Source organism: Syngnathus typhle, linkage group LG2, assembly GCF_033458585.1.
Source record: "Syngnathus typhle isolate RoL2023-S1 ecotype Sweden linkage group LG2, RoL_Styp_1.0, whole genome shotgun sequence".
NCBI classification, from domain to species: domain Eukaryota; kingdom Metazoa; phylum Chordata; class Actinopteri; order Syngnathiformes; family Syngnathidae; genus Syngnathus; species Syngnathus typhle.
In genome coordinates this window covers 20,943,986-20,964,205 of record NC_083739.1, presented here as the reverse complement: position 1 = coordinate 20,964,205, position 20,220 = coordinate 20,943,986, and the positions used below count along the sequence as shown (strand labels likewise).

General features: G+C 38.3%; 1 protein-coding gene across 4 annotated transcripts in view; it reads right to left on the bottom strand.

Moving 5' to 3' along the window:
- cntn3a.1 (contactin 3a, tandem duplicate 1) overlaps window positions 1-20,220 on the bottom strand; it is a 66,454-nt gene that overhangs the window by 22,027 nt on the left and 24,207 nt on the right. For 3 of the 4 annotated variants that reach the window (XR_009713712.1, XM_061272258.1, XM_061272259.1), the window contains exons 5-10: window positions 16,034-16,129; window positions 8,150-8,353; window positions 7,578-7,680; window positions 5,706-5,890; window positions 3,771-3,910; window positions 78-210 (exon numbers count right to left, since the gene is read on the bottom strand). Coding sequence is in view for 3 of the 4 variants with exons in the window: in XM_061272258.1 (XP_061128242.1) it covers window positions 78-210; window positions 3,771-3,910; window positions 5,706-5,890; window positions 7,578-7,680; window positions 8,150-8,353; window positions 16,034-16,129 (861 nt within the window). In the remaining variant the exon portion in view is untranslated. The remainder of the gene's footprint in view (window positions 1-77; window positions 211-3,770; window positions 3,911-5,705; window positions 5,891-7,577; window positions 7,681-8,149; window positions 8,354-16,033; window positions 16,130-20,220) is intronic. The other variant, XM_061272262.1, reaches the window with a different exon arrangement.

Below are 20,220 nucleotides of genomic sequence, written 5' to 3'. Positions count from 1 at the left end.
TTTTACCAGAACTGTGTCAGAAGTTATAGAATTACATCATGTGAATATATTCTGAGGTACCAACAAAGTCTTCTTACCTATGACTCGAAGCTCAGCATTGGTGAATACTCTTCCATGCTTGTTCTCAGCCACACACTGGTACGTGCCAATGTCAGCCAGACTCAAGCTGCTGATAGTCAACACTCCATTATTCACCTGAATCCGGTCCTGCTTAAGACATACACAGAAGGCATTTGTAATCACTATGCAGGGAATGTCATGTACTGCGACATCATTTGTATTCAAAGGGCAATGGTCTTGGCCTTCATGCTGGAACTTTGCTATATTGTCTAAGATACATCTGCAAACACAATCTAATTTTCTGGTGTAGACCTTTTTGTAGTTGGACATCTTGAAAGTTAACTAAGGTAGACACACACACAGGCAATTAGCTATGCAGGAGATATACGTACTACTTTGCTGAACTGACCTTTGATTTTATGTAAACCATCCTGAGAGAAAACTCCCCAATTAGTGCCACAGTGGCATCACAAAATAAAATAGTTGCTCATACGAGAACACACATTACTGGAAGGTAGGTAATTAGTGCTGTATTTGGACGGTTTGGATTCAGTCTGATGAATAACCTGATTTAATTCAAGTGTTAGCAGCAGATTTTCCAGACCTGGGGGGTGATAATCGAAAACCGTGCTAATTTTCTTCAGCCCTAATAGAACCATGATGAATTGCTGCAACTCCCCATTGTTTAACACAGTGCTCACAGTGGTTGAGATCACACCTTAAAAAAAATATTTACCACTTCATCACGCAATTGCTGTACTTTTTTTTTTTTTTTTTTTTAAACCATTCAATTTAAATGAAAAGATAAATGTCAACACAAAGAAAGGTCACTTGACTCTTCTACTTTGTAATTCTAACATAGTATACCATTGTAGTAATTGTTTTTGTGACTGACAAGTATTGTGGAACACCCAAATCTGAATGGTTTTAAGGTTGAAATTTTTTTTTCTAAATTCATGTCACAAATACATTTGGAGGTACGACTGAAATTATGCATAATGTGACTGATCTCAAGTGAGATATCAGCTAATATTGTGAGACTTCAGTAAGTCTTAATCAAGATCAGTTTAGCCAGTATATGCATGTGTGTGTGTGTGTGTTGCGTGCGTGTGTGTGCGTGTGTGTGTGTGTGTGGGAGGGGGTGGGTGGATTGGTGAGGGTTGTATCAATATTGACAGTATTTGTTCTTTTTACCCCATCTCCATTGTTTTCTACTGAATAAAAAAAAATTGTTGAATTACGTAAAAAATGGAGATCAGCCAGCGTTCTGGAACAGATTGTGTTTGACCTGAGATGTCCCACTCTAGTTTCAATGGCTATGTGGCAAATATGTGTGTCTGTCATCTTGAATAACTCCAGAGCTGGCACTTGAAAAGTCAATTGGTTCAAGTCTGTCAGTGACACAGCTGAGGAGCTTCAAACTGGTGCCAGATCTAAAGCTCAGTCACATGATTGGCACATTGGTGACCTGGCGCCTGAGGGAGTTCTGTGTGAGGATGGATAAGATGCAGTTTCCAAATAAAACACAACTATCTGCATGGTTTGGGGCCAGGGAAGGATGCATATGTGTGTTCATTGTGACTTTGAATAGATAGCCCTTTTGAGGTTACATATTGCAAGCCCCAGGAGGTGATGAAGACTAACGACATCTGCGTGATTGCATGAGGTGGTGTCACACTACCATTCTGTTCCCACTGTCCTGATTTAATAAAAATCGTGCTGGCCTCATTAAATTTTTAACGGTGGAGAGAATAACTGCATTTGTTTGCTCCTCCGGCAGCATTAAATCATTTGTTATTCCGAAAACAGCACTGTTGCAAGTTGATCTCTGAAGAACAAACAATAGAGGTATTGGTGCTCCCTGACATCTGAAAGCGCACTGAAAGTGTGCTCAGACTTTTTTAAAACTGAAAGTCCACACTCATACTGAAGCAAGCATGTTGATGGTTAAGCAAAATATAATCCAGTACATAGTGAGTAGGTCCTTGTTTTGACAAGAGGACATTTTGAAGTGACAGCTCTCCTTTGAGTCATTTATTCTTCTAGGAAGGGTCAGAAAAGCATAGCAGGAGCAAATAACATAATAGAGACCCACAGAGAAGGTGAACCAAAAAAGGGAGATAAAAGACAGAAAAAGACAGGGACAGGGACTGATACGTTCTAATGAGAAATAACAAATGCTCCCCCTGGCTCCCCCTTCACTTTTTCCTCCCACTCACTCTCTCGCTACAACACTGACCTTTGGGTTTGGAAATTGATTTAATGCTGCTGCTGTTGGCGGTGGCATTTTGAAAATGGTAACTCCTCAACTCATTAATATAGTCACATGTACAGAGAATATGTTACCTGGGTAGACAGTCACATGCGCAGAGAATATGTTACCTGAGTAGACTGTCAGAGGACGTTTCACAAAAGTACGTATTTACAGATCAATATTGAGGCATTCTAGTGACTATGGGTGCCAAACCGGGAAATTACCTTTGACTGGCAAAACATCTCATAATAATTAACACATGTGGTAAACATCTGATAGAGTCCCTGACAATAGGATTAATTCCACAATAAATGTGTGTTTGCTAAACATAATTTCAAAGGTGAGGTTTTGAGAAGGTTTGTTCTTAAATGCACTACTTAAATCCACAGTGAAGACAACTAGAGGTGGAGGGAAAGTAATAGCGGCTATTAATGGTAGTTCCTCAAGACAAGAGTAACACACACTTCAAAAGCCTTTTCTTTGTACTTATGCACTATACGCTCTCACCATTTGCTGGTTTTCAACAGAGCACTTAACGGGATAGTAATTTGAGTTTGTGTATTTTCCAGAACAATCTAATGTTCTGTGATAGAAATATGCAACGTTCGACATAAAATATTATTATATTATATATTATTATATCACATTATATGTGGAGGAATTAGGTTTCAAAGTTAATAGCCCATTGGGGAATGAATTGAAGCAGAACATTCTTGTATAATGTGTGATCATTGTGTTTAAGCTCTACTAATATCATATCAGTTCACAATCCAAGTTACCAGGAAGCTGACGTCGTCGATCATTTTAAAGAGAGAAACATTGGCTAATCACGCGGAGGTTACCTGTACTCATTTGGGCGACTCTACAACAAAGTACAAATGGGGCAAATTGGGAATGGAGATTAAATATTAAGGTATTGTGCCACTGTCTAAAGGAGAAAAGACACTGAGTAGTATACAAAATAGAGGAGATAATTGTTGACAGAGTCATTGGTGGGGGAAAATTGCTTCATTAGATTCACCGCAAACATGTATAAATCAGTCTCTTTTTTTGAAGACAAATTTAGTCTGCATATTTGATTTTATGATATTTAATACAGACTTGCCTGTACAAACCAAAGTCTGCAGTTGTAATGCATACAGATGAATACATACAGCAATGTATTTAGCTTCTGGCTATCGTGGACTAAAACCTTTTTCAACTGTGTTCTAATTAAATATCCGTAGCTGGAACTGTGAAGCACAGCAGTTGGTAGACAGCAAAACTTGGAATACGCCTTGTTTAGAAACATCGTTAATATTTTTTGCCAAACATTTCACGTTGGGGCTCATTTTGCGGCTGCATCTGTTATCCTTGACTTCTTGTCCCTTTTCCACTTAATATTTGTGGTGCTTTGGGGTGTGCAGAATTAAGCAATTAAAAGCATCCAAATTCCAACTCAGGAGAAGTCCCTTACCTCGATCATGTCCAGAGGCTCTCCATTCTTCAGCCAGCGGTACGAGGGTTTAGGCTTGGCACTGGCTTTGCACTCCCACACCAGAGTTTCATCAATAGTCTTCTGAGCATCTGGGGGCTTCTCAGTCAAATGAGGAGCAGCTGTCACAAACCACATACAATAAATATGCAAACTAACTGTTTACCTGGTAATGCAAGCAAGTCACTCTTCAGACTCTTTAGCTCAAGACACAAAATATGAATCGACTTCCAACTAACCCAGGGGCGTCAAACTCAAGTCCTCGGGGGCCGCATTCCACTGTGTTTTTTTGAGTAAATTTTAAGTTTTTAAGTGCACCTAATAGTGCAGAAAATACGGTAATTTTTAGCAAGGTAAAAAGCACAGCGGTATCTGAAAGTCAGAACATCCCAAAGACATACAATTAGAAGTTCAACCAAAATCTTCATAAGAACTCCCAACATACACAACAACCACGAGACTAAAATCTTCACACATCCATTTAAATTTGCACCAAATAGTAAGCAGCAACATTCAACATTGTGGGAGTTGATTTTTCTCCTTTTTTTGGTATTTTTTTTTTTTAAATGACAACTTCAGTGTTAGAAGAACAAGAATGTTCCAAGAGAAGAATATGCAACAGAAGTTACCAAGAAATAAGAAGACTCCAACAGTGTCCAGTTGCTTTTGTTCAGCTTTTTTCATCGCTTCTAACAAGCTAATATCTTACCGGTTGTTTTGGCAAATACTTGCACAAGGACAAATAAGGCTAGAACTTTAAGAGTTATATGGCGTAACAGTTAAGACAAATTATTCCAAATACAATTGATCTTAATTATACGTTTTGAAATAATCCACTAATGGAGTGTTGTCTATCTTTGAGTTACCATTGCATTCTCTTTTTACTACTTGAGGCATCTAAAATTCCAAGAATGCCTCTATATTTATGTCACATAAATAATTTGCACCTAATCTCTGGTGACAGAATAGAAAGATTTATGGTGCTTTTGGAGAAGACCCATTAATACAGGAAAACCTGCCAGGGTCAAGGAGGGAGAGGAATCTAAGTCAGTCCATCTCCTTGACATGATGTGTTGCATAAAGAGTTTGTGGTGTAATAGGCACCAAGCTATCAAGTTGTTGAAATTGCATACTGAGAGCACAATCACATGACTATGTTGTGATTTAAAACCTCAAATTAAATTAGACCTGATCACATCATACGCCAATTCTCTGTGCATATTTTTGTTACATAAATAGCATTTTCAATTCTCACCTCAGATAACTGAGCCACCACATGTGCCACCACAAAGTCCCACATTATCATATCAAAAGCATCCCTCTTACAGAAATGAGATGTGGATGATTATTTAATTCAAGCAAATCCCAATTGAGCTTTATATGAAGACATCATTAAAGCATGAAGTGCAAGATAATGGGAAGAAAAACTATAAATTCTTTCATCAAGAGCCATTAAAAGCTTACTCAGAATACGGCCATAAGGGCAGTGTTGGCGAGGGGCAAATCACTTCACTTCTCCCTGAAAGGTGATATAAATCTGTGCATGCTACGCCCAATGTTAGCTGCCGATACAATAAAGAGCTTGCCAGAAATGAGCTATTGGGCACAGGTTAATATATTGCCACATACCAATATATGATGCAGTTATTTACAGGCTCTAATAAAAGCTAGACGTTTTATAACAACATAAACTTTTTTGCCGGACTCTCCCAAACTACAATTTTTTGCTGAACCAATTTCAATCTTGCTCAGTTTTGGAGAATCCTTGAGGTTTTTTAACAACCTCTATAAATCATTGGCTAGAGTATTTGATTACAAAAAGACTGTAACTGGACAGTTTTTGGGCAAGCAGTGCAAGGAAGGGAAGACATGTTGAAATTTACACCCAAGCCATTACTTCCAATCGAATGAGCTTACCATAGAAGGACAGTTTTCCTTTTACAGAGTTCCTGCCTCTGCTGTTTTCAGCCAAACATTCATACATCCCAGCATCCTCCTGTTGAAAGTAAGGGATCTCCAACACTCCGTTGGCTTTATTGATGTCCACTTTTCTTCCTGAAGAGACGCCATCGACTCTCCTCCAACTGATGGTTGGCACAGGGCTACATGGATGTAAGCAATATTATGAGTGTTTAGCAGGGGTATGGGACAGACTCCTTTTATCACAATATATTGCAGTGTTGTCATAAGATAATATCAATACACCAGCAGCAGATATGGACAGTTGGATTATGTTTTTAATCATTCCACTTAATCAGGAATTTGATTTAAAAATTTTGCGGTTTGTGTAATGGGATAGAAACTGTCAAAACTTTTTGCTGAGACGACTGAGAGCCCTCAGGGCCAGGCCATTGTGAGTGGTGATACAGGCAAAGCTCTGGCTACCCTGCTTTCCCTGACCGCAGGTCTCTGCATTGAACTTTTACTTTTAGATTGTCAATGTAAAATGCAAATAATAATAATAATAATAATAGGGTGGCAGTGGAGCACTGGTTAGCACGTCCGCCTCACAGTTAGGAGGGTGTGGGTTCGATTACACCTCCTGTGTGTTTGAGTTTGCATGTTCTCCCCGTTCCCGCGTGGGTTTTCTCTGGGCACTCCGGTTTCCTCACACTTCCCAAAAACATGCTTTGTAGGTTGATTGAGTACTCCAAAATTGCCCCTAGGCGTAATTGCGAGTGTGGATGGTTGTTCGTCTCTGTGTGCCCTGCGGTTGGCTGGTAACTGGTTTAGGGTGTCCCCAGCCTACTTCTCGTTGACTGCTGGGATAGGCTCCAGCACGGCCGCGACCTCCCTACCCTGCCTACTGCCCGGAGTCGGATGGGATAGGCTTCCAGCACGCCTGCGACTCTTGTGAATATAAGTGGTTAGAAAGATGAATGAATTTACTTTCTATTTTAGTTTTGTGGTCTTTAATTTACATCAACTTTCTTTGTCAAGCCAATAATTATAATAATTTCATGATTAAAACAAATAAAACAGCTGAATTTCCATATTTCCTGCTCAAATTCATGGGCAAGAAGGCAACAGAAGCATTGCACTTTCAGCGCCTAAACACTAATTGTAGACGAGAGGTTGCCGACAGTTGGCGCGTACACTGACTCAAGAGACATTTCTTTTCATCTTCATATCGCCAATGTACGTCTTTCATCACAAGTCTGTGCAGGCTGACTTTCATCATTCGGTCTAATGCCGAAGACATTTAGTCTTCCTGATTGGTACTTTGTCTCAGTTGATTGAGCAGATAGAGACCGAACTGCCATCTTCAACTAGGAGTCCTCAAAGACCTCTTCTATTAATTTGTATTGCGGTAACTGTTTGGCTCCAGTACATGAATTATAATTTTATCAAATTCTTCAGGGATTTTGATACAGATAGGTTTCACATCAGCCATACACTCTTTACATGTGCAATTTTATACTCGATGAATTTCACAACATATCAAATATAAAGTAAAGATCAGATGCTTTTTAATTGAAAATTTTGAAAAAGACCCACAAAAAAAACAGCAACAATAATGAACTTGACTTTATATGAAAACTATTTTGGTTTTTTTTATATCACATTGTTGTACGGTGAAGTATAGATTGAAGGATTAAAAGCCTTGAAAAGATATGTTTCAATTAAGGTCAAAATTGAAGCTTAAAAAGGATTCATTAGAATGTGATATACTTTGTTTATCCAATTACTGTCACTGAATTTTCCAATCGTTACAAAATAGATTCTATTGGTACAGTCGGCAACTTATTGTGAGTCATCACTGGAGTTATAATACACAGGGGAACGTACTTTCCAAGCGCAAAACATTCCAGCTTAACAGTAGAGCTCTTGGCGACTGGGACAACTTCAGGGAACTGCACCTCAATCTTTGGCTCATATTCACCCATTACACCTGGTGTTCCAAAGACAAATTGAGAATTGATGTCACATAATTGTATTCATCTTAAAGCCTGAAAATGTCACAAACATGAAAAACAAAGTTCCCCAATGGTGATAATGCCTGTGCAAGACAATCAATGGAAATATCTAAGGACGTGACCCCAAGGCTGGATCACACGCATGCACGTTAACATTGTGCAAGGCACTAATACCTTACAGGGAAGTAGACGGAGCTGGAGGCAAGCTTTAGCTGGCCACAAGTGCAGCTAAACACGTTGCCAAGTCGCTCCAAAGTCAGTAATCATTAATTTTGTTCTCATGAAGAGATGACAAAGAAAAACGGAGAAGCCATGCTAATTTCAAGGATAACTGAAGACACAATCTCATATTGTATTTAGATCTGTATGTGAAGCATAATGCAAAACTAAAATAATCAAAATCTGAATATATGCAAGCTCCTCCGGTTGTGGCATTGCTCTTACCGTCTACTCGAAGCACGAGGGGTGTGGGTGATCCTTGAACACTGCTTTTGGTGACTGTGTTGGTGACTACACAAGTGTAGTTGCCCACGTCCGAGGGTTCGACTTTGGCAATGTAGAGGTTGCCTGTCTTCTGGGACACGAATCGCCGTGTGTCCTGGATGACAAACGATGGGTACTCGTTGAAGATCCATGTGAAGGTAAGCTCTGTAAACAGTCACGGACATAGCAGATGTAAGATGCATGATTGTACATTCTCTCCAAATACCGCAGAGAAAATCAGCAGCCATTTCAAGTTAAAGACATGCCTTAAGTGATAAAGTCATTAGCGGATCGAACAGACCCAGCTTTCTGTGATTAAAAAATAAAATGAATAACCAAGAAGCAATTACTCTCCTCATCCTGAATGCATGATTTAATGCATTGGGTTCACTATGTTGTAGTGATAATTGTGATGGCACAAAGACGTTAGAATATTTACACCGCAATACTAACCACTGCATCTTATTCATTATTCTACTTACTGTAATGATCAGACCACACTTGAGTACATTTTAAGAGCAGGTATTCCAATTATATTTTGTGGCTGGCAAGTATTCAAAGCAAAAAATAAATCCACAAATTACAGATGCTTTATTAAAAAAATTATATGATGCCTTGAATAATGCCCTCTACCTGATTTATGAATAAACTCTAGATTTATCACACAGACAGGCCAAGTAAAATACAAACACATTTTGTCTGTGGAAGGTTACAAAGCCATTTCCAGGCCTCTGGGACTCCAGCCAACCATGATCAGAGCCATTATCTACAAATGAGGAAAACTAGGTTCACTTGTGAATATTTGCCGAAGTTGGTGTCTTGGATTACTCCAGGAGTGAAACTGCGAATCTTCCAGGAAGCCACAATAGAACAAGCTGCATCCCATGAACTACAGGCCTCACGGAATGTAATTGTTTCTGACACAAGTTTTGAGAAAGACAACTGGTAGAAAAAGGTATCCGAGAGGGAGTTGCAAGGCGAAAACCTCAGCTGGCGAAAAAGAACACAGATCGCCAAGAAAACCTTAAGATTTTGAGGAGAAATTGTGTAGAGGTGTACAGCCCATTACAATAAAAAAAAAAAAAAACTGCCAACAGTTAAACATAGTGGTGGCAGTGTGATGGTCTGGGGCAGGCTGCTTTTTTACTTTGGGACCTTGATGTCTTCCAAAAATTCCTACAGGCATACATCCAGTCATGCCCTCAAGGTCCAGCACTCTTGGATTATGTGACAAATGCTCCAAAACATAAAAGAAAGTCTCACTCTGAACAGCAAAAAAAAAAACAGAAGACTTGGCCAATGCCAAATCAAAGTCTAGACATAGCACTTGAAAGCCCTCTACTACAGTACTGAGTGAATTAATCAATAAAATCATCATTGATCGCAGTTTATATGTACTTGGGTTGTCCTTGTGAGGTATTAAAAGTTGGTTTCATGATATGAAACGTTTGCTTTGAGTGTGATAATTATGGTGGAGGAGGTCAGAAATTGGGATGGTAACAAGTGCATCTTTACTTTATTGGATGTTACCACCACATCCTACTATTAATGCTTCATTAAATTGAGTTTCCATAGTAATATGAACCAAGTAGAAGAGAGGCTTTGCAACAGAAACATTATATTCCCCATAAAAACCTAAAGTTTTGATACCAACAACCAGAGAGACTGGTCTGCTCCTTATTATATCCTTGACCTAAAGTACAAGCTTAGTACAACTCTCACAAAATGATGAATCAATTCTCTGAAACCTACCCAACATGCTGTGTTAACACTTACCTCCCTCCTCAGGATCAAATACAACACACAATGGTTCCAGCTTTATATTTTTATCCAGCCTGTGCTGGAGTATGAGTCTGCTTAGGTGTATACCCCAAGAGAGTCAAGCATTTACTCAATTTTAGTGAGGTCAAGATAATTTTAAAATAACAGGCAGAAATTGGACCTATTTATGTCAGATTAACTTTTTCAGCAAAACAGCAAAATCAGGCATGAACCAGATTTCAGTCTCATAATAGTGGTGATGCCATTTCTCCTCGCACAGGAAATTTCTGATCCAGCTATTGATAAAGTTTGATGTTTGGGCCATTTTACATTATTTTCTTGCAGGTACATGATTAAATATCATCTGGAATCTAGTTAGCAAACTCACAATGTGTTACTATGGTGGTCTGTTCTACTTCAGGAGTAGTGTCTTGCACTGTTTATAGTCCCCATCATCAACTTCTTCTCATTTCTCACTGTCATTTATTGTATCTTTGTTGTCTTTTCTTGTCTGAAACAATAAGATCCTCACCTGCCCTTGCATCGCAGTCAGCCATATCTCTTATTCAGAGTCAAGATAATTCGGCAGCGTTTGTCCAGCCCTCGTCAGGATGGTGTCTCTGATGTTAATGGAACTTTCCATTGTCCATTTGCAGTTATCCTGTCCCCATACCAACATCTGACAAACCTATTACTAAATAGCTGCTATAAGTTGTTTTAGAGTGAGATAATAACTAAGGTAGTATGCACCTCGTACCCCAACTATGTATTTCAATTATAAAATAATTACGATCATAGAATAATGGAATTGTAACGATGCATTGTGAGAAAGTCAAGGTATGAGACAAACCTAGTTGACAACGTTCAGGACAATAACCATTGTTATCTATTATTCACTCCTCTTAAACAGTGTAACATTGTAATTTGTAAATGAACTGAACCCGCCACCCGGATTTAAGTAAAAAGTGAGTCAAGCATTTATCTTTGGATTGAAACCATGTATAAATTATAGATTTCTACTTTGACGTTTACCCTCGTCCCTCTGACAAATATTGATAATAACTCCCTCACTTGATCCATTGGACTCACTGTGGGGGCAGTTGTAAGAATCCCCCTGTGCCTAAATAATACATCCCAGGACTCATTCTAACAAGATGGTGTAAATTAATTGCCACTTTTGAAACATCCTGCAAAAGGTGCAGTGAATGACAAAAGCAACAACAAATAAGAAGTCCATAACAGGATGGTTAGAAATTACGGTAACACAGGACTCATTCTAACAAGATCGTGTAAATTAATTGCCACTTTTGAAACATCCTGCAAAAGGTGCAGTGAATGACAAAAGCAACAACAAATAAGAAGTCCATAACAGGATGGTTAGAAATTACGGCAACAAAATAAATAAAAAAATAATAATAATAAAACACTAGGAATTTGATGATTTTTCATTCTGTGAAAGGGCTGGAATGGAGTAATCCAAACTATATGACAGTGATTGGCATATTTTCATTGCAATTCTATTTAGCTTGTGTATAATGAACATGCAGCATCACTTCCTTTGTAATGGCATGAGATGAAGAAATAAAAATAGAACATGACAGGCCAAGGACAAAGTGAATCAAGACTGGCTTTATGTGTGTGTATTGTATCAGAGGAGAGTATACAAGCAACTTGTTTCAACGTGTGGGGGTGGGTATATTTTGTGTATTAACATCTGATATTTGCTAACAAACTTACCAGCTATCAACATATTTTTGTGTTATGTCTAACACTAAAATGGCACAAGATGTAACACAAAACTGGCTAATAGAAAACATTTTTGGAATAGCTATTTTTACAGACTGCAAATGCAACTAACAAGCTAGTATGCTCACACTTTGTAAATAAACACATGCGAAGAAGTCAATTATAAATTGTAACATTCAGATTTAAGAATAATGTTGAAATGAGCTTAAAATTATATTGTGTTTTGTGATGTTACAAAGTTATTTTCAATGAATAATGATTTTAAAAGGGAAAGCAAAATATGCAACCATAATGTAGCTGGTAAAGTTTACTTGCGATGAGGATCAACTATATAGTGTCGTGTTATGAGGTATGAACGAATGAGGTCCTCCATACAAACTGAGGCCTCGGTCGCATGATTTTTTTTTTGTGTGGGACTTGATAGACACTTTGAATCGGGCTTCATTTGGCCCATCACTACTAAATGGGCAATGAGTTTCCAAATTGCTGCAAGAATTCCTCAGAGGGGCAAAAAATCCTGTTAGAGTAGCTGAGTTCATCTTGTAAATGATGTAATAGTTCGCATCCCCAGTCAAATTTGCGAGTGAATAATTATTGTAGTTAAGAACATGGACCTAGAAACTAATTATATTTCAGAATAAACTTGAGTTATATCAAATTGTTACTGCCTACAACTAATACTTTTGTAACACGTTACCCGAACACTGAATTTGGTTTACATCTAGGGTGTTAAAATTAGGAATATTTATGGTTGGGAGTTTAGATGTTCAATGCAGGTCTTGGGTTCATTGTACTCACAAATGTGTTCCACATTCCCTGCATGAAATGGCTTAGGTCACGCACATAAAATCTCTGTGAGCTATATGTGATGTTTGTTGCTAGCAAACATAATGTTTGAGGGTAGCTGCAATGCAAAAACAGAACAAGCGATTTCAGCCTTGAGTAGATATAAAAGGACTCCTTCCATTAGTGAAAAGAGGTCAGATGCATCAGGTTCTGTCTGACCACACATATTCAGACCTTCTAAAAAGCAAAGGATGGCACGAATAACATCCAACCTAAATGCAGAAAAAGATGGTTTGTGAATAGATTTTCATTTTATACAATTTTGGACATTCTTTTATTTAAATACTTTGAGCTCAGAGATTCACTACATTTTAAGTGCATCCAGCTACTTTCTAGAGCTGTCAAAAGCACTTTGAGGCATTGTGAAAGTGAAATAATGGCTCCCTGAATCATGCATGGGATACTGAAATCCCTTAAAGGGGAAATGAGGCAGATCCCTGTTTTGTGATCATGAATTACATCCTTTCAGCCTTTATGAGAGCTTGTTTCTCACAGATAGATAAATCTGAGTGTGTAGTCTAAATGTCTTATCTGTGTTTCAAATATTGTGTTGAATTGAAAAGTAATGTATGCATGATGTATGAAGCATGTATACACGTACAAAAATATAAATATTGTGAATGTATGCCACTTGTTTTTTTTTTTTGGCGGGGGGGGCTTGTGTAAATGTGTGTGCCTGTATGTGTCTGTGTGTGCCGAGGGAAAACACTATCAGATACTACATCATTATGACTGCTGATATTAGCAGGCTTTCAGAAATGACATTAAAAATTTAGGACTGACATCATGTCACAATTTGAACCTTTCCATCACTAGTCATAATCGTTGATGACAGCTTCTGAAAATATTGGTAGAAAATGGATCATTTCAATTTCTGTGCTGTGTCTCAAGAGAAAAGCTAGGATCCATCACAACAAGGCATGAAGGGACTTATGGAGTAAATACTAAAAGCAGTCTACTTGCTTGTCCAAAAGCAGGCTTGGGCTAAATTTCAGTGATATGATGAAATCAAAAGAAAAGGTCCTGTTTATAATGACATTTACATTTCATTCAATATTCAAAATTAGACTTCACAGCCCAAGTAACAATCATATTTTGACACTATAATATGTGCAGTAATTCAAGTACAATATGAACAAATAAATAAACGTAAATATAAAATACAATGTAAATTATTTTTAGGGGTAATTCAGTTTTTAGCACATTCACCTCACAGTTCTGAGGTGAAGGGTTCAAGTCCAGTTCTGTCCTTCTTGTGTGGAGTTTGCATGTTCTCTGCATGCCTGTGTAGGTTTCCTCTGGGTACTCTGGTTTCCTCTCACATCCCAAAAACATGAATGGCAGGCCAAATGACCATTCCAAATTGTCGGTAGGTGTGATTGTGAGTGCAGATGGTTGTTTGCCTATGTGTGCCCGGCGATTTGCTGGCAACCGGTTCAGGGTGTACGTACCCGCCTACCACCCAAGGACACGTATGGGAACCTCGTGAAGATAAGCGGTTCAGAAAATGAATAAATAACGATTTAGTAGTGTACGATGCATGCCATTGTCATATTTATAAATGAAATACAATGACGTCCACGACATCCACAACCATAAATCTGCCTATGCCCCGATTCAAATTGACTAAAACTGTCTTATGCTGCCTGCGTCAACACATAGCGGCATATGTTTCAAATGACTGTGCCACCAAATTGTCAGATGCGCCAGGCACATATCAAGGGAAACATCCTCGGCAAGCCAGAACCCCTAGCACGCTGCAGAGAGATGATCCAAACTCCCAAACAAGGCCATCAAGGCTTAGTCCAGCATTCTAGACCATTCTACCAATGTAGCAGCCTTTAGTAACATCAGCTTGTGCACGAAGATACATGGTTATCAAATTCAGGTAATTGTGTATCAGCAAACAAAAATAACACATAAGCGTGAAGTCAATTCATCTCAAATAATTCAGAACAACCAATTCTTAATTAGCATTCCCTGAAGGATAACATACAACAGCTCCAGACTGAGACTCAAGTGTCATTTCAAGAGAGTACATGAAGAGCAAATGAAGCTCATGCCTGTTTGTATATTTTATTCATATAACTCCAAAGGGATTTGGTGCACGCAATCAATCAAAAGCAAAGCCATGTCAAGTCAATGGACTCTATGCACGCACAATTTTCACATTTTGGGTATGGCTAACTTCCAGTCAACAGTTTAATGGATAGCGTTTATAATAGTGACAGCAACAAACTCTTTAAAATATACACTGTGATTGCTGGAATAATATTAAAGTTACCATATACGACCTTTTAATTCAATAAATGCAGAATAAACCATCAAAGCACAATATCTCATTTGATGGCCATTCACTGTTCCACAGTACACGCACAGACATGCACAGATTATTTTGAACAAAAGCAACCACCAAATCGAGTGCAAAATGCTCTACAATTCAGATGCACCAACATTGAGGTTCTAAAAACATAAAAAGCAACCAATAATAACAATGACAAGCACTACTGAGATGAGGATGAATGTTTTCCCACAGCTCGAGACTCTTTTGATTCCCTTAACCACAGCTTTCTGACGGAATGGCCGACAGGAACAGAGCGAGTGAGACGAGCGGCCGAAGCTGTGACTGGCTGGCCGGGAAGCCATGCAAGGAGAAATGGAGAAAAGATAGACAAACTACAATCGCTGATTCAATTTTGTTGCAGTGAGATTTTTATGTGAACGTTTTCCATTTCACTTGTAATACCGGCTCACTGTTAAACGTGTTCAAATCAAATCCTGAAAATAATGGTAAGCACACCATAGAGGTGGCAGGAGGAGCTATGTCTTTGTCTTTAAAAAGTCAGCGCAAGCCCGGTGCATTATTCCTATGGCTGCTATTTTCCTCTAGCATCGGCCTAACATTCAGCTTTATTTGCTGCTACTGACAGAAGACATGTTGACCTGTATGAAGATGTATTGCTATGTCTCGAATTTTAAAGGGTGATCCTTTTAGATATGGGAGCCCTAACAAATCCTGACACAACCTGTTTTACGCCAGTCTTGTTGCCAAAGCTTTTCTTACCCCTAATGAAAATCCATTTGCTGTTCACAGTACACAAGTCACAGCCTGTGACCATGCTGATGAGTCCTTGAGCAAGAAACAGAACCCTCACACTTGTTGCTGATGCTGCGTCATCAGTAGGTGAATGATGAGATGGCGTGAAAGCGCTTTGAGTACCTTGAAGGTGGAAAAGTGCTTAGTATAAGCACATTTACCATTTGAGAGTGTCATATCCTACACAAAACAAACTGTAACCCATAAAGCAGTGGGCCAACATAGTGTCACAGAATAATGATACAATTTCCACTATTTAATCTCCAGGTTTCTCTCTCTCACTCTCTCTCTCTTTCACTGACTTGATCATGGAATTTTTTCAAAAGCTCACCACAATTAGGGCACTTATTAGTTAAACTTATGCATAGTGTTGGTAGAACAAAAAGGCGCCTTACCTCCAGAGTGGAGTGGTGTGCCACACAGCAAGACCACTCCTTGGCCTTCACGAACTCTCACTGGATTTCTTTTTTGAGTCTTGAAATTCTCCAAGTCTGTTAACATTAAAAACACAATAAAGATGAATCATCATTTTATTTCTCACAAAAGCTATAAAATGAGGCAAACAAGAAATGTCAAGTTCTTTATTGATGGGGGGAAAAAACATCAGTCATATCTGTGATTTCTCCATGAATTTATTTATGGACTATCATTTGAGGCTTTGTTTCAATGCATAACAATTTAATCTTTTCACGACACATATGTTTGCATAGAAGTCGACACGACTTTTTAAAGTGCTTAAACACTTCTGACTGGGGCAGAAAGCAATGCTTCTCGTACAAGTCACGCATGAGTGAATTTAATTGCAATTGCACATTGTTATCACTTTCTGTGTTTCATCCTCTGACTGCACAAAGACCAGCAGCAATTAAATGACTCCGACTAAAAGACCAAGTACATGATGACAAACTTTGAACAATTTGCATCTTGCCTTCATCTTAGATACTGCAGGTAGTGCAAACCAAAACCATGATGCAGCTGCCATAAAATTACATAATCATCACTCAATTGAAAAATACACAAATGAACAAAAACATTGAGAGAAAAAATGGGTCTCTGTGTTCCTAATACCCCCATAAAGTTGTTTTCCTATTTTGTAATGGCATATTGTTTATACGCGTCCATGGCCAACAGAATTTCTGTGGCGGATCCATGATGATATTCTTACACAATGGAAATATTATTTATAGAAACACATACACCCGCTCATGCAGCATAAACTGTAGATCCCTCCATCTGGACTAAAGCTCAAGAGAATATGTGCTATTTATTTTGTCCCTTTCTTGCGATAATGACACAATTGCTTTGTGACAGTGTGTGTCGAAACAGGTAGAAGTCAATACAAGCAATTAGCTGCACAAAGCACACAATAAATGGATAGAAAGAAAACAACAGGCAGGAAAGAAGTATAGAGTGAGCCCGAAATGATTCGTGAAATAAAAAATGTGGAAGAAAATATAAACTTCATAGAAAGAGCAAATTATGAACAGGATTGCATATACGTAGGGTAGACCAACATGTATTCTGCACTGATTAGAAAAGGACACAAGAATCAGATAGTGTCAGATATTGTGGGGTTATTGAACAGTGGGAATAAACTGAAAATAAATTAAATACAGTCAAGATAAATAATTAAATACAAGGTAGACAAGGTATACTATTCAATTAAAAATATAGAGAGCGAATAAAAATGTCAATCACTAATATGCCACATTTGTAGGTCAAGATTAGGAGGATAAGAGGCTTGTCAGGGAAAGTATACAGACTTGTGTTTGCTTTTTTTCCCCTAATGAGTTAATGTGGGCTATATTGTAATCTACTAAACATGTGCTAAAATGAAGGCTAAAAGGTTGACAAGTGGATAGTGAAAAACCTTGGATGCAGTGGCAAAGACTAAATCACTCACTACATGAAAATGGAGATGCAGCATACATTTTCTAACATTGCTTAAAGCTTACCTTCGATGAAGTATCCAAAACAAAAACTATGTATGGACTGGTGATATAAGCTTGGCTGCTTCGTGAAAGTCACAATTGTCTTTTTCTTGGCAAATATTAGTCACCCTGATACAAAATTGTTGCCAATAAATGGTGACTGTTTTGTCAACCGACTGTTTTGCTGCAGCCCAACACCAGACTAATATACTTTTTTTTTAATGGTGGCTATATAACTGATCTATCCAAACATGTACTAATATGCAACAAAATGCAACAAAAGAATGTGCCAACCTTCACCTTGGCAGCGTTCCCAGAGGAAAATCTACCAGGATCTATTAAAGACACACAAAGTGATTCCAGGTGTCAAGGTAAACTATCATGAGCAACTTTTTGTACATGAGCAACTAAAGTCAGTCTTCCATTTCACATTCCATCCATCTATTTTCAACACCACTGATCCCGAACAGGGTCGCGGGGGGTGCTGGAGCTTCTCCCAGTGGACATCAGGCAAAAGGCAGACTACAACCTGAACTGGTCGCCAGCCAGTCGCAGGGTACATAGAGAGACAAACAACCAGTCGCACCCACATGCACACCGCCACTGAGCGAGAATCAATCCCATGCTGCCCACACAGGTCAGGAGCGTGTCCCCCTACACCACTCGCAAAAATGTCACAATATCTACTAAATAAAATAAATAAAAAAATGATATCAAAGTTTGCATGCAGCTATAAAATGTCATGGCATGCACATACATAATTGTGCAATACATTTTTAATCTTAGCGACAACACTTCACGGAGTACTGCTCACAACCAGTGTTTACCTCTTCTCACAATAATATAGATATGATTATATGACATAACTGTTTTTTTAAAGAAGAGGCAGAGGTATAAGAAAAAGATAAGACTTCCTAAACTCTGAGAGTGCAACTCCACTAATCAATATTCAAGTTGCATATGCTGAGGTAGGTGCAAATGAGCTAGACACACTAAAAGCCAACAATGCCTGACAAGCCAAGCTGTTCTGCACTCCTGGATCATTTTATCAAGCCTATCACAGCTCTGCACCTCCATGTGCTTCTCCATGCCGCTGCTTGGGCTATTTTGAGTGCCTTCAGATCCATGAAATTGAATGTGAATTAGCTGTTTTGGCCAGGTTACTCCAATGCAGTGCTTCTCAAATAGTGGGGCGCGCCCCCCTTGGGGGGCGCGGTGCTATTCCTGGGGGGGCGCGTGTGACCCTGGGGAACAGGCTTTTTTTTTGGCAGTACTAGAATAAAGTGTAATTGCGCGTTTACTACAGCAGGGGGCAGTGGCGCTCCCATTGTTACTTCTGTCACGTTTGCGACAGTGCAACATTTTACGATTTACAAGACAAGTTAGGATAGTCACGGTGGGGAGGGGGGGCGCGAATAGTTTTCTTCTTGCTAGGGGGGGGCGTAACAGAAAATAATTGAGAAGCACTGCTCCAATGTGACCCACTGTAATGAATGAGATTATACCAAAGAAAAATCAAAGCTACTCTGTTAGAGGGTAAACTCATTTTGGGTGTTTTTACATCTATGATAAAACAAGCATTACAGACCCACACAATTGATAATACATTTAAGAAGCCAATGTTGGTTTTGTTTTTTTATTCATTGTTTACTTGAGAGACTTGCCTGCCAACCGTCGCCTAAAATCTACTCCCACAAAATGATTTCTTAATAACTCAGATTCACATCCACTGTGCCACGTGTGGGAGATCATGAAGTGTTCTGCAGATAATGATCTGATTCAATTTGTCTGAATTATTTCTTTACTACAAAAAAAATATCTTTGCAAGTGACATGCAAAACAAATACTCTCCCACTTGATGGCAGAAGGTACAATTAATCTATGTTCATAAAACAGAATAATAGCTTTATGTTCAGGTAAACAGGGATTCATCTCACACTGAATAAGTAAATTAGTGCTTACATTAGGACTGGCTTATTATGGGATCTTTTACATTTTTGTTTGGTGGTGTGCCATGAGAAACACCACAGTAAAGTGTCATGGACAGAAACATGAAATTAAACAAAGACTGAAATTATAAACATTTTAGTTGGATTTATTTAATGTTATCTTTGATGTATTGAAAAAAGCTCATCGTTTTAAATACTGAAAAAAATCTGTCTGATCGTTTACATTTATTTTTCCAAGACGATAACCAGATTAAAATAGAGATATAAAATAATCTCTAAATCCATTTTTTTCCTCTAAATGTGTAATGAGGTTTCTCAATCTGTACTGTACTGACGCAACCAATGTAAAATTAGTATATGTGTTTCAGATTTAAAGAAAATAATGACATCAAAAATTAAGAGTTAAATGTATTCTGAAAATGTATACTGTATTTATATTTATATTCTATAAACCGCGACTTTTTCTACAAGCTTTGAACCCTGTGATTTATAGTCCAGTGTGTCTTATCTATGGATTTTTCATGATTTTTATGATGTTGTAAGATTTGGGCATTTTCTCTAACTATATATGGAAATAAAACATTAAATCACGCGTGGCCAGTGTGCCTTATATCTGAAAAAAAAAAAAAAAAAAGGGGCTTTTCCCCGAATTTTAGCTGGTGTGGCTTTTATTTGGGTGCGATTTATATTATATGCATTTTT